The 15,948-nt window shown below is 36.3% G+C and overlaps 1 protein-coding gene across 3 annotated transcripts in view; it reads right to left on the bottom strand.

Annotated features, from left to right (window-relative positions):
* LOC107740847 (paired box protein Pax-2a-like) overlaps window positions 1-15,948 on the bottom strand; it is a 37,862-nt gene that overhangs the window by 14,706 nt on the left and 7,208 nt on the right. For all 3 annotated transcript variants that reach the window (XM_016553372.1, XM_016553371.1, XM_016553374.1), the window contains exons 4-5: window positions 13,390-13,469; window positions 11,665-11,784 (exon numbers count right to left, since the gene is read on the bottom strand). In XM_016553372.1, coding sequence (XP_016408858.1) covers window positions 11,665-11,784; window positions 13,390-13,469 — 200 coding nt within the window. The remainder of the gene's footprint in view (window positions 1-11,664; window positions 11,785-13,389; window positions 13,470-15,948) is intronic.

The raw sequence follows: 15,948 nt of genomic DNA, 5'->3' as shown, positions 1-15,948 counted from the left end.
CTCTCTCTCTCGCTCTCTCTTCTCCTTTTCACCCTGCCAAAACACTTTAGAGCACCTTTAAATATCTTCACATCCCGCCTTCTCGTCTCCCTTACAAATCTGTCACTCTACATTCGCAGCATATTATGTTCTCTGTGCGGCCCACAGGTGCTGTGATGTGTGACATGCTCTGCCTCTATTGAATGACCCAAGAGAGAGATGACCTGAGAAAAAGATAAACTCATATTCTTCAGAATCATTAAGCAAAATGATGTTATATATGTGATCCTGGAGCACAAAAGCAGTCTTAAGTCGCTGGGGTATATTTGCAGCAATAGCCAAAAATACATTGTATAGGTCAAAATGATAGATTTTTCTTTTATGCCAAAAATCATTATGATATTATGTAAAGATCATGCTCCATGAAGATATTTTGTAAATTCCCTACACTGTAAAAAATGACCGTGAATTTAACGGTAAAAGACTGTAAAAATGCTACAGTAAAATCCTGTTAAATGGTTAACGGTAAATTCCCCTACTATATACGGTGAAAAACTGTATTGGACATTACATGTATTGGACATTAATTTTACGGTAGTATACCGTATTTGGAAGTGAAAAAGACCGTATAATTTTCATTGAATAACCGTAAATTGACATTCCCAGAATTCCCTGTGTTACATTTCAAATTTGATGTTTTTTTGTTGAAATAACTTATGTTTCTTTTTAGTTTTTTCTTATCAGTTTTGTATATTTGGGTTGTGTGTTACACCTAATGTTGTTAAATTAATGTTTATTGCATTATTTCAGTTTCATGTGTGTTACCATGATGGTGTTTGGTGTTTGTGTGAATGACACTGTGCACCTTCTATATATGTTATTATTTAAAAGCTGCTTGTGATAGGCTTTGGTTCATCGTGTGACTTTCTCATCACCACCTGCATTTGGTGGTTATCAGTGTATTACAAAGGTACAAAACAGATTTTAGTACTTCAATAGGTTGGTATATAATAAAATTTTATCAGTTAATGAAATTACGGTATTTAACTGTAAATTTAAGTTAAAACCGTAAAACCTAAAACGTTGCTACCGTATTTTTTACGGTAAAATTCCGGCAACCACAGCTGCCGGTTTTCTACCGTAAATTTTACGGATTTTTTTTACAGTGTACCATACATATATCAAAACTTCATTTTTGATTAGTAATATGCATTGCTAAGGACTTCATTTGGACAACTTTAAAGGCGATTTTCGTTTTTTTTTTGCACCCTCAGATTCCAGATTTTCAAATAGTTGTATCTCGGCCAAATATTGTGCTATCATAACAAACCATACATCAAAGCTTATTTATTGAGCTTTCAGATGATGTATAAATCACATTTTCGAATTTTTTTTTCTTTTTTTTTTCTAAAATCATTGTCTACTTTTCTTTCTTTTCTTCATAAAGACAAATTATAAAGAATTTGCTTGGTATATTAAATTTTTTCCCTCTCATTTCAATATATATACAGGTATATTCACTCATTCACTCATTCACCATTCACATTAATTTTAAGACAGTTCTATTAGCAGTGAACAACATCAAACAAAATGGCTAATTTATCAAAAGTGAAAGTAAATACTAATACTATATTAAGCAGCTTAGCTGATATTTACATTTACATTTACATTTAGTCATTTAGCAGACGCTTTTATCCAAAGCGACTTACAAATGAGGACAATAAAAGCAGTCAAAACTAACAAAAGAGCAACAATATATAAGTGCAAATGACAGTCTCGGTTAGCCTAACGCAGTACACGTAGCAAGGTGTATATATATATATATATATATATTACACACACACACACACACACACACACACACAAAGAAAAACAAGTAGATAGAATAGAAAAAATAGAAAGCTAGTGTTTTTTTTAAATAAAAAAAAAGATACTGTAAATATAGATAAAGTAGAATTAAAATAGAATAGAAAGTGCTAGAGTTGATATAAACATTGATAATAACCAGAAATGTTTCTTGAGCAGCAAATCAGCATATTAGAATGATTTCTGAAGGATCATGTGGCACTGAAGACTGGAGTAATGATGCTGAAAATGTAGCTTTACATCGCAGGAATAAATAACATTTTACAATATATTCACATAGAAAACCATCATTTATAATTGTTTATAACTGTTTTTACTGTATTTTTGATCAAATAAATGCAGCCTTGCTGAGCATAAGAGACTTCTTTCAAAACATTCAAAATCTTATCGTAATGTATATATGTATGTTATTATCTGTATATTTTTTGTTAGAACTATTATCATTTATAACAAATTATAAAAAAATGTGTGATAATTTTAGATGCTGTCATTTTAATGCAGCCCAATGAATCTGTTTTTCAAAGAAAAGCAGAAGGTTGCACCCAAAGGAATGAATATCACTGAAAGTAAAAAAAAAAAAATCCTTACCACATAAACTGTTTTGTTTTGTTTTATAGCCCATTTTGTTCCAGTACTCAAGAATCAGTGAGAAGAGAGACGAGGGGATAAACGCAAAGGGAATGAAAGAGAAAGAGAGAGGGATGGATGGATGGATGGAGTGATAGAGGCTCAGGCTGGAATGAAGTCTTGATGAGTATCCTGTCCCAGCTCATCGTGTCTATAATACTTTTCTTGATCGCACATTTTTCACTGCCGCTGAATTCAATTGATCAATCATGTCTGTCTGATGGCACCATTTCAGCTGGTTATTACCACTGCGCTTGTCACGGTGACCTTTTCTTTCTCTTTCACACACACACACACACACACACACACACACACACTGGACACTGCTCTCTCTCTCTCTCTGTATGTATATATAATGATGTGTGTGTGGTTGCCAAGGTTACTAAGGTTAAGTTAAGTTGTTCTGAATTGGGAATTATGCCCTTTCTAAGGTGTTCTGGGTGGTTGTTAACCTGTTTCTCGAGTATTTAGTGGCCATTGCATTGCTATACGATTGATTGGGTGAGCTATGTGGTGGTTAGGGTGTTGCTAGGCGTTCTAAATAGTTGCTAGGGAGTTGTTATGCCATTTCTAGGGTGTTCTGGGCAGTTGTTAACCTGTTTCTATGTGATTGCTAGGGTATTTATTGGACAATGCATTCCTATACGATTGATTGGGTGAGCTAGGTGGTTATATCATTGCTATGCTGTTGCTAGGGTGTGCTGAATAGTTGCTAGGGCATTGTTATGCCATTTCTAGGGTGTTCTATGTGGTTGTTAAACTGTTGCTATGTGATTACTAGGGTATTTAGTGGGCAATACATTTCTATATGATTGATTGGGTGAGCTAGGTGGTTATTAGGGTGTTGCTATACTGTTGCTAGGGTGCTCTTTGTAGTTGTCACGGTCTTGCATTTTGTTTCTAGGGTGCTCTCGGTGTTTTCCAAGGTAGTTGATAAAATGTTCTGTGTTTTTTTTAGCATGCTGATATGCGGTTTCTAGGTACTGCAGTCGCTCACTAGCCAAAAGTGCATCCTCAAGTCTCTGAGCAATAGTAATAGTGATGCTTGACTTAGCCATGTGTTTTTCCCTCTTCAGCCTGTTAAAGCTGCATGTTTCCGAGCAGGTGCTCTGTTTGGACAGCTCCCATCGGGGTCCTTGAGGTGGAGTGGGTATTTGCTGTATCGGGCGCAAGAGCAAATTAAGTCATTAATTAGGTGCCATTAGGGAGCCTGGGCCACAAACCTGATCAATACAACTGCATTTGTCATTCACACCAGTGACAACAGCTTCCCACTCACTGGATGAGCAACATGCACATGTGCGCCCATTACTGCTCTGGTTTGCTGTGTTGTTTTGGCAGGAACGATGAGCGTAACACTTCAGCTGCTTAGAGAAAATCGACCACTGAATCCACATGTGACTCCTACTGTGACCAGGAACCAACATCATTATATTACTGCAAATTTGGTTTTAACCAAAAAAATTGAAACAATACTACAGGGAGTATTAGACATAGATATTGATCGTTATATTCCAACACACTCTCTGGAAAAAAGGTACAAGAGCTGTTACTGGGGTGGTGCCATTTTAAAAATCTCCTAATATGCATCATTTAGCTACGAATATGTACACTTTAGAAACAAATATGTACCTGCAATGTACTAAAATGCACCCTTTAGGGTTAAATAAGGTACAAATGTGTACATTTTGAAAGTGTACTGTCCCAGTGACAGCTTTTGTACCTTTTATTCTGAGAATTAAGTCTTCTGAAGTTTCCAACACGCGCTGTACGCGGTAGACCAATCACAACAGACTGGGCCGTCTGACCAATCAGAGCAGAGTACGTTCTCGGAAAGGAGGGGTTTAGAGAGACTAAATCTTAAAAATGCTTCAAACGAATCATTTGACAATCGTTGGAAAATGAGGTGATATTAAATGCATATTTTGAAAAAACGAAAGCATTTTTCGACGTTGCATGCATGTAAACCTATTGTAGGAGACTGACAAAACAATATTAGTGATCTTAAAAATTGCATAATAGGGGCACTTTAAGACACTTTAATGGAGCTTAGTCTCCAGTATGCCAATACATTTCATTTTGTGTCTCATACGGGTTTGCAACACCGTGCAAAATTACAGAATTTTCATTTTTGCATTAATTATCGCTTTACTCCCTCCACCTTTGCACTATTTCTTCTTTATTAGGTTACCAAACTGAAGTGTGCAGTTGATCAAGACAATCGCTGGGTTTCTTCAGTCATAAAATGAGACCGTGTTTTCTCCCATTAGCAGAGTTGGGGGTAATGCATTACAAGTAACGCAAGTTACGTAATCAGATGTGTACTGTCCCAGTGACAGCTTTTGTACCTTTTATTCTGAGAATTAAGTCTTCTGAAGTTTCCAACACGCGCTGTACGCGGTAGACCAATCACAACAGACTGGGCCGTCTGACCAATCAGAGCAGAGTACGTTCTCGGAAAGGAGGGGTTTAGAGAGACTAAATCTTAAAAATGCTTCAAACGAATCATTTGACAATCGTTGGAAAATGAGGTGATATTAAATGCATATTTTGAAAAAACGAAAGCATTTTTTGACGTTGCATGCATGTAAACCTATTGTAGGAGACTCACAAAACAATATTAGTGATCTTAAAAATTACATAATAGGGGCACTTTAAGACACTTTAATGGAGCTTAGTCTCCAGTATGCCAATACATTTCATTTTGTGTCTCATACGGGTTTGCAACACCGTGCAAAATTACAGAATTTTCATTTTTGCATTAATTATCGCTTTACTCCCTCCACCTTTGCACTATTTCTTCTTTATTAGGTTACCAAACTGAAGTGTGCAGTTGATCAAGACAATCGCTGGGTTTCTTCAGTCATAAAATGAGACCGTGTTTTCTCCCATTAGCAGAGTTGGGGGTAATGCATTACAAGTAACGCAAGTTACGTAATCAGATTACTTTTTTCAAGTAATCTTGTAAAGTAACGTATTATTTTTTAATTTACAAGCTACTTTTTCAAATAGGTAACGCCAGTTACTTTGTTTTCCCATTTATTGTCATTAATTGCCTTTTTAGGGTGTAATGCAATATTGTAATGCATTCATTAGTAACTTTTCCAACACTGCCCATTAGTGCTTATGTAATGGCTTTCACCTGGAGCCTCAATGGCACCGGCTTTGAGGCGCTGGTGCACAGTTGCGTTGTGTGCTGCCCTGCTGCTGTGGTATTGATCTGCAACTGAGTGGAGCGGATTTCTTTTGACGTGAGTCAGTATTAAGAATGAGGTAACGAGGGAGTGCACTCTCTCAGAGCAGATAAGCAACTCCATAACGCTGCAGGATTCACACCCACAGGGCCTGACCCCATGGGAAAGAGAGAGAGAAACTGCACCAGAGCTTCTCTTATGGGTTCACATCAGGACCCAGAATGTACATGACTTTCCAAGTGGAGAACCAATACAGTATCAAAACTGTTCATTATATAGAAATAAACTATGGCTGGTAGCAATTTGCATACTTAATAGTACAGACTTAAAGTACATACTTCCTCATATTTTGAATGTGTATTAAGGCTGTACAGAGGTATAAAGACACTTTCAGGTACCGTTTGTATTTGCATCTAAGCATCTAGAGAAAATCATTTCCTTAATTGTGCTCTCTAAATTTTGGCCTCTGTTTTTTATCTGAAAAACCTGAAAAAGAATAAACTTTTCCTCTTCCAGTGGTTTATTGTTGGCAAAACTAGCTTAAAAAAAGCATGTACAAATGCACTCTTTGAAAATCCACCAGAAAAGTTATACAATCCATGCATGTTTGGCATGCTGTTTTCAATGTACAAATATTGGGACATGTTAAATCTAATCTTGCATATACTATTTAGGATGGATTGTATGTGAACTGTAACTCTCTTGTTATAATTAACAAAGTGTACCTGCGCTGTAGATGGATTTGTTGGTTGTAACAAGTCTGTTCTAATTTCATCACCTCGCGTCAAACACATTCAGTGAAGAAAAAACAAATCTAAACTCTAAGGCAAGAGGAAAAATATCCTATGTAGAAAAATAAAACTAATATACACTTAGAAAAAAAGAGTCAATTATGGAAATAACATTAGAATAATATTGTGGAAAATTGTAGTGCATGTGTGCATGACCAAGTTTACCATGGTAATCATAGTTTACATTAAAATATCAGTGTTTTTACAGTTATTGTTACTACAGTAAAACTGTGGCAATTAGGTTTCAAAAGCTAAAGGAGATCTTGTATTAACGTATTACCGTTTTCTAGTAGTAACAATAACTGTTTCATTGTTAAAATTATATTTATAGTATTCTCTGGCCTCAGTGTTATACTGTATCAAATTTTAGACGAAATGAAAAACATTAGTTTGCTGATGGCAAAATTAGCTTTAAAAGCATGTACAGTACAGACGTGCTATTGAAAATCCACTGGAATTATTATAGCATCCGTGGATCTTTTGGTCATGCTTATTTTATAGTTAAAGCATGTTAATATGTTTAATATGTGAATTGTAAGATCACCATGCAGCAGACTGGATGATTTGTTGATTATAATGGGACTGTTCTTGTTTTGTTAGTGACCATCACGTTTACTGAAGAAACTGTAGATATATCAAAAAAATATATAAATATATATTTGTTTTTATATATTGTTTATATATGTTTTTATTAATATATATAATAAAAACAATATGCAGATACATTATAAACTTCTATTTGAAGAAAATCCCACATTGTGCTTTTTTGGTTCTTATGTTTATTTTTTAATATCTTATTTATAGGATTCTCTTTCCTAATAGTAAGGAAAATAAAAACACATATTCACAATCTGAGCTAAATCTGCTCAGCACCAGCTCGCTCTCTCCTCCGTGGTGTCTTGGGTTGGCCGGCGTAAAACTGCTCTTATCTTTTTAATGGTCTGCTCTTATGAGACAGCTGTAAAGGGGGGTGCTGGGATGTGTGGATGTTAGATGTTAATTTGTGCCATAATAGCTTTTCTCGGCGGAATTGCAAATTCTCTTAAATGTCACTTGCAGCATCGCAGCTCAGACAGTCAGGGTCCGTGCAGATAGCAGAGCTGCCTCTCTCTCTCTCTGTATCGTGCTACTTTTAATTTGCAGTAATACAGTAGCGCTGTCAGATTAATGGCTGGTGTGACACCTGTGTCCCCGCAGCCTGCTCTCTCAGCTCCACCGTGTACATAACGCGTGTCACAGCGCATTATCTCTCTGCTCAGCTCGTAATGGGCCCTGTGTCTGAGGCCGCTGCTGACTCCAAACCTACTGTAAGAACAGCGTGAGCTCTTGGCCTTTCTTTGCATGCCGCCACAACCGGGACCCAAAAAACAATCCTTATACCATTAAGATCTGTTACATTGCACCTGACAGTGCGGCCTTTAAAAACTCGCTCTGGTTGTCTCAGATAATGGTTGTTAATGAAGTAAGTTTTTTTTTTTGTAGTGACACCTGTGTCCCCGCAGCCTGCTCTCTCAGCTCCACCGTGTACATAACGCGTGTCACAGCGCATTATCTCTCTGCTCAGCTCGTAATGGGCCCTGTGTCTGAGGCCGCTGCTGACTCCAAACCTACTGTAAGAACAGCGTGAGCTCTTGGCCTTTCTTTGCATGCCGCCACAACCGGGACCCAAAAAACAATCCTTATACCACTAAGATCTGTTACATTGCACCTAACAGTGCGGCCTTTAAAAACTCGCTCTGGTTGTCTCAGATAATGGTTGTTTTCAGTGCAAATTGTTTGTTTGGTGGATTAAGAAACTTTTCCAAGCAACCAGTGAAATCAAAATGGACTTTCTTAATGCACGTTCATGCGTCTGTTTTCCTGTTTAACTAGGAAAAATACATCACATTATGGAAGTAAAATGCACTGAGAAAAAAAATACGATTTTTCTAAAATAAAACAAGGATTAATGAAGTAAGTTTTTTTTTTTGTAATTATTTTGTGAAATTTCTGAGTGAATGTAATCATATCACTCAACATGTCATTCACTAATTTATTTACAGTGCAATTTAGTTCCATAAATATGTATTTTTGATACACCAAATTTATTTTAGCGTGGTTAGCAACGGCAATGCATGCTGACTTTAAACATGTAGCATTATGGGATTTTACATTCTATATTCACTAGAATTTGCTGCAGGGAAGACATTGTTTTAAAAGCATCTTTAGCCGTGTGTTTGTGTGTGTGTGTGGCTGCAGGTTCGTCTGGAAAATATAAAGTATTCCTATTCTGGATTCCAGGTGTCTGCATGCAGTGTGTGTGTGTGTGTGTGTGTGTGCGTGCACACACATGACCGTTTGTGAAGCTATACATAACATACACTGCCCTCCTCCTCTCCTCTCTCTCTCTCCTCCACCTCTTCATCCCCAATGCTTAAATCAAGAAAATGGCCACGCATCAAGAGGATCATTTGGGCCAGAGAACAACCCTCAAAACAGTCAATCATCTTGAAGACGCGCACACAGACACAAGCAGATCTGAAGTCTCCCATCATTCCTGCCGCCGCTGATGTCACCTCTGCGCCCTTGCAGCGTCTGACAGCAAGGAAACGGATGAACCCCAATGCAACACAAACGACTGCGAGTGCAACGCTCTAATCACAAGAAGGACTCTTTCTGTGTGCAAGAGGATCACGTGGTGCTGAATGCGGAACTGTATCAGTTACACGTCGAGAAATGGCAATTGCATGGCTGGCACAGGACATGCATGCTGCTATCTTTGCTTTGTTCTTTTGGTTAATCACCTATTGCCATGAGTCATTCATGCCATAAATAATCTCTCTAGATCCACAAGAAAATGACATCATGACAACTTATGGCACCACATGAATGTACACAGTCCTCAAACCCCTGTAGTGAAGATGGTAAGCTGTGACGTCAAAGTCAGCAGACAGGGAAACATGTAAGTGCATGTATCATTTCTCCGAGTTCTCTCTCCATCACTATTTTACTACGTTGCAACTTTTGAGGTAAAACTAGTCACTGGATTTGCCAAAAGGCATCAAATCTTTGAAAGATATGCAGAGTTTTGTCTGAGATATGTAGAGAAATGTTATGCGCATATCCAAAAGCAAACTGTATATTTTGAAACATTTATATAATAATATATGAATAATTATGAATATAATTCATTAATATTACATTAATTAATAATAATTTATATTGTACATTAATATACAACACATTTAATGATGCAAAGCTGAATTTTCAGCATCATTACTCCAGTCTTCAGTGTCACATGATTCTTCAGAAATCATTCTAATATGCTGATTTGCTGCTCAAGAAACATTTCTGATTATTAAGCTAGCTGCTTCCTATTTTTGTGGAATCCGTGATACATTAATGAATAGAAAGTTCAAACAAACAGCATTTATTTGAAATAGAAACCTTTAGAACATGATACGCATCTTTACTGTTAATTCTGATCAATTTAATTCATCCTTGCTTAATAAAAGTATTACTTTCAAAAAAGAAATATATATATTGCATGTCAATCTAAAATCGTACAATAGTTGGGTGATTGTTGACCAAAATAAGCTGCAAAGTTGACCTGACATGCCCATAGTTAAAGTAAGCGCCGTAGAAAGAGAGAGAGGTCCTTGAGCTAAATGTCCTCTTAAGACTGTCGCTCTTGTTTGACTGAGTTTGTTAGTTGGCTACATCATCTTGACATGTAATTACTGAAGCTCTCTTAATCACTGCAGTGCAGATTAATAACGGGGGACTCCTGTGGGGGGTCACATCACCACATCAACCCCGCTCTGCCCCCCTCTGAGTCACACACTTGATAAATACTGCACCCAATCATCACACATTCAAGGGCAATCTACTCAGAATATTATATGCCAAGAATAAACAAAGTAGATTTAAACAGAAAAATGCATAATACAAAAGCACATTGGACAATGTGAGTCGTCAGATACCAGGTATTTCTCTTCATAAATTTCTCAATATAAACAATATAATATAAAAAATGAAATGCAATTATATTTCAATTAAAAAAATTATATAATTATTTATAATTATGAAGTTATACATTTAATAATAATAATATTAGTAATAATAATTTGTATGATTATTATCATTATTCTTGTTAAAGTTGAAAAAAATAAAAAATAATGATATTGTTTGTAGCCCAGTGGGACTTCAGAAATGATTTTCTGCTTGTCCTCCAAAAGAATGTGAATAAGAGAAAAAACGCAGACTTACGAGCATCTCTTTTCCTCTTTTCTCCATTGGAGCGAGGGATTCCCAGAATGCCATTATTATTATTATCAGTTGAAAATAGTTGTGCTGCTTCATATTTCGGTGGAAACTATTATGCATTAATGAATAGAAAGTTCAAAATAACAGGATTTATTTGACCTGTATAGCATGATAAACATCTTTACTGTGACTTCTGATCAATTTAATGCATCCTTGCTGAATAAAAGTATCACTATCTTTGAAAAAAGAAATACATATATTGCATGTCAATCTGAAATCATACAATAAGTGGATGATCGTTGGCCAGAATTGGCTGCAAAATTGACCAGATGTACGATCGTCAAAGTAAGCGCCGTGAGAGAGAGAGAGGTCCTCTTGTCGCTCTTGTTTGACTGAGTTTGTTAGTTGGCTACATCATCTTGACATGTAATTACTGAAGCTCTCTTAATCACTGCAGTGCAGATTAATAACGGGGGACTCCTGTGGGGGGTCACATCACCACATCAACCCCGCTCTGCCCCCCTCTGAGTCACACACTTGATAAATACTGCACCCAATCATCACACATTCAAGGGCAATCTACTCAGAATATTATATGCCAAGAATAAACAAAGTAGATTTAAACAGAAAAATGCATAATACAAAAGCACATTGGACAATGTGAGTCGTCAGATACCAGGTATTTCTCTTCATAAATTTCTCAATATAAACAATATAATATAAAAAATGAAATGCAATTATATTTCAATTAAAAAAATTATATAATTATTTATAATTATGAAGTTATACATTTAATAATAATAATATTAGTAATAATAATTTGTATGATTATTATCATTATTCTTGTTAAAGTTGAAAAAAATAAAAAATAATGATATTGTTTGTAGCCCAGTGGGACTTCAGAAATGATTTTCTGCTTGTCCTCCAAAAGAATGTGAATAAGAGAAAAAACGCAGACTTACGAGCATCTCTTTTCCTCTTTTCTCCATTGGAGCGAGGGATTCCCAGAATGCCGTTGATTGAGTAGGAGCCCACAGGGTCATTGGAGGAACTGGAGACCGGAGGAGATGCTGTACTGGGGACTATAACGAGTGAAAGAGAGCAAGAGAGAGGGTAGATGATCAAAACTCTTCCCATGTGTATAACATCACATTAGAGTCACTTATATCACTTGCACTTCAAAAGGGTTCAAAGACCAGAGATTTTTTTACATTAAAGCACATGATTACAAATCATACTATCAGCATAACAATTTAGGTGTGAAAATGAACACAAACTCTCTTTTGCATTAATAACAGCAGGACTGGAGCAATGCGAACAAAAGCTGATGATCATGTTCTCCAGCTTGATTCGAGAGCGTCTTAAGCTTCATTGAACGCAAGAACATCTGATTGTCTGTCATGTGATCAATGTTACTGCTTGCATTTGATTAGTCAACTAAAATGTGCATAATCTTTAATATTTCTTCTTTATTTTATGTCATTTAGTCTTTCTTTTTTATTCCCTGATTTAAATTAGTTTTCGGATTTCACTGTTGTCTCAGAATTTTGCCCTTCACTTTATACGATTCAGATTTGATTTATAACACAGACCTGCTAAGTATTTATGCTGTTGTGCAAAAAAGGTCTAATATTACCTAATTTGATGATGCTGAGTTCAAAAATATCAATAAAACTTCCCATCACATTTTTTTTTTCACAAAATAAAAATGAAGATTTTTCAAGTTATAAGCAGATGACAAAAATAAATATTCGAAATGAATAATTGTAACTTACAATCTACAAAGAAGTGAAGAAAAAAAAATCAGGATTGGGCATGAAATAATTATGTCTCCAGAATCAATCATACATGTGAAAATGAGCCGAGAATTGAATAAATAGTTGTAATCTGGCTCAGAGGAAGACAGGAATCATGTTTTTATTGCTGTTTTTCCCGCTGATTAATGGATAAAAGAAGACTTCTTCTTCGAAAGCAAAATTCTACAAAATGCATCATATTTTGTGAGACGCTCAAGCTAAATAGACATTGTTTTTGGAATCAGCACATCAAAACGAGTAAGAAACAAGTATTGGATTTCATTCAGCAAATATGATGCACAGTGGTGTAATGCATTTATTTTTCATTAAACTGATTCTCTTATTGTACACCACAACTTGCCTATAATGAACCAGCAAACTCTTCTGCAAGCTGCAAGCTGACTTTTATCAGAATTCCCAAATTATTTTATCTTATATCAACAGATTATGCTTGGCTTTACCCTTATTCAATGATCCAGACATTGCTTCGTGCATGAGTATATCAACATACTGTTAAATATAAACAGACATAAAGGTGAAATAAATAGTGTTTCGTCAAAGTTAAGCTATTCCCAATACAGTCTTTAAAAGGAGTCACATTTGCCTGCATTCATATTTTAATTCCACTCATAAACAAAGACCTGTTTCCTGTTTCAAAATAGCCAGACTGAATAAATTCATTTAAAGTTTATTGTGCATCTGTACTTTTGAACTAAACCACTAAGACATAGTAGGAAAGCGTCTGATTGTGGATTTTCTTCTGTTAACCGGTCCAGTTGTGGGTAATATCCAGCTCTGAGCAGAAAGCTTTGGCCCTTAATTTGATTTGGAGGGATGACCTTGTCCACAAAGGTCCGAAGATGGCTCCTGCAGTTAATGAAGTGATCTTACCTATAGTGTGTCCTGGGGCGGAAAGAGACGTCCCATCTGGTGAGAGATGAAACGGTTGCTGAACCTTCGTCCGAATGATCCTGCACAGTAAATACAGTACATTTACTCACATGGAACTCCAGAGCCAATGCAGTGTGTCTCAGTGTGTCTCTCTGATAATCTCAGATTTACTTTATATATATCTCCGAGCAGACAGAACGGATAACCGCAGTCGCTCAGATCCTGTTTCCCCCAGCGAGAAGCAGACTCGCTGTACCTTTAAGGTGAGATATAGCGAAAAGCTCTCTGAGCCCTTTTGCCATGAGTGATCTTGCAAACAAAGCATGAAATCACAACAATTCACCTCTGTGTGTGTGTGTTTCGGTCCTGAGGAGAACCTCAGGCTGGGTTCTAGCGTGGATGAGGTTCTATTGATCTAGACTCTAGGATAAAAAGTTCTGAATTAGCCACATGGGTACCGGGATGCAAATGGAAAGCTATAAATTATATGTGACATGAAAGCAATAGTTGCTCAGTGCGGTGTACAAGCTTACGCCAGCATTTGATAATGTTAATCTGAACGGCACTTTGGGAAAAAAGGCCCTCTGTCACGCTCATTTGTAAACTTTAGATCTATTCATCACCAGTGGCATTGCTTCTGTTTCAGCATACATATGCAAACAAATGCACTGGAAGCGACGTAAGTGTATGCGCATGTTTGTGCTTTTTTTGTGACATTTTTCATTTCATGCACCATGAAGGTTATTGATTGTAAAAATATTTAGAATAGACCATGGATACTATTCAACGAGCAAATATATTTCCATTAAAATGAGTGTGCTGCTAATATTGATATCTGCTGAAATAACATCAGCTTTAGGGATGTATCCTCAGGGCATTGAAACAGAGAATGAAAAGAACATGCAGTGACAACATAATAATATATTTCATTTCTCTCTTTAAAACTATTGTTTGATCCCCTCGCATGGCCTGGGGAGAATAAATCTGCAGACTTTATCCACAATCTATGTTTCTGTTACTGAATAAGTCATTTGGAAGAGTGAATTAATGTCTGGGTTGTGTCTGAAAATCCTCAGAAGAAATATTAAAATTGCTTTACATGTGAATCAATAATATTGAGCGCAGTTGAGGAGGTTTTTATAAGTCTGGCGGTTTCGGTGCTGTCACTTGTTGGCTGTAGAGACACTTTAGTAGAACAGGAACTCTGTAACACTTAATAATGTATGTTCAAGAAAAGTGTTGCGAGTCTGAACATCCTCTCACTGTCAACAGGCCCGGTCTCAGTTTGCACACACAACTAGAGCTTTTTTCTTTCATGCAACATTTTGCTTCATTGAATAAAGCACAAGAGCTTGTAGGTGCAACTGATCTCTTATTGTACGCCTATTGCCTATAATGAATCAGCAAACTCTTCTCTTATATCTTATATCAACAGATTCTGCTTGGTTTTACCCTTATTCAATAATACAGACATTGCTTCGTGCATGAGTATATCAACATAATATAAACAGACATAAAGGTGAAATAAATAGTGTTTCGTCAAAGTTAAGCTATTCCCAAATACAGTCTTTAAAAGGAGTCACATTTGCCTGCATTCATATTTTAATTCCCCTCATAAACAAAGACCTGTTTTCTGTTTCAAAATAGCCAGACTGAATTCAATTAGATTTTAGAGACGTTTAAGGGCTTGGGTAATTACATTAACGTACATTTTGCATTTATCTCCCAAGTTCATGTCAAAAGACGTTCAAATGGCCCTCTTTAGGTGACCATGAGGCATGAAATGACTTTTTTCTAGCCTTCTCTTCTGTTGTGTGAGGCGCTCTATTCTTCGCCATCGACTCATTAAAATGTAATGCAGAGTCTGGTTTTATGGAAGAGTGAATCATAACCAAAGTTCAGCGCCTCACTGCTTCTTTTTACCAGTTTGATTTTCCACACAAGTCTAACGCACCACCCTAAACCACCATTTTAAGGACGTAAATAGGATCATATTGGATTATGGATTATGCATCCTGCAGATTTCCCATATTTGTAGGCTAGGTGGTATATTATCGATCATCATTCCAGTTGGAACAAAAATAGAAATGTTAAAAATAAAACCTTGTGAACTGTAAAAAATAAATAAAAACACATTTTCACACTTTCATTTCATTATTATTTCACAGCAGTATCTATTCATTAAGAATTTATTTTCTAGAGTAGACTATTATTTTTTTACACAAATAAGCATCCGAACACAGCATATATTAAGTATCTAATATTGAATTTGTTGTTTTGGGAAACTGACAATGATGAAACATTTGAAAACCCTTGCTGCTTCCAAATGACTGTCTTATATATTATTTTGCAAAATAGAAGGAACAGATAAATAGCGGTATAAACCCTAATCGAGCAGCTCTGGGTCTCTTTTACCAGATCTGATCGCCATTCATTGATCGGTTTTCACTCGGTCAGATGAGATTTTAGAGCTTCAGTCTGTCATTGTTGCGGTACTTTGAAGCAGGGGGTTGCGTTTCATCCATAAGCCCACCGACAAAGCCACAGAACAGAGCTTTA

This window comes from Sinocyclocheilus rhinocerous, unplaced genomic scaffold, assembly GCF_001515625.1.
Source record: "Sinocyclocheilus rhinocerous isolate Xijiao unplaced genomic scaffold, SAMN03320098_v1.1 scaffold1908, whole genome shotgun sequence".
NCBI classification, from domain to species: Eukaryota; Metazoa; Chordata; class Actinopteri; order Cypriniformes; family Cyprinidae; genus Sinocyclocheilus; species Sinocyclocheilus rhinocerous.
This window is presented reverse-complemented; position numbering and strand designations above follow the sequence as displayed.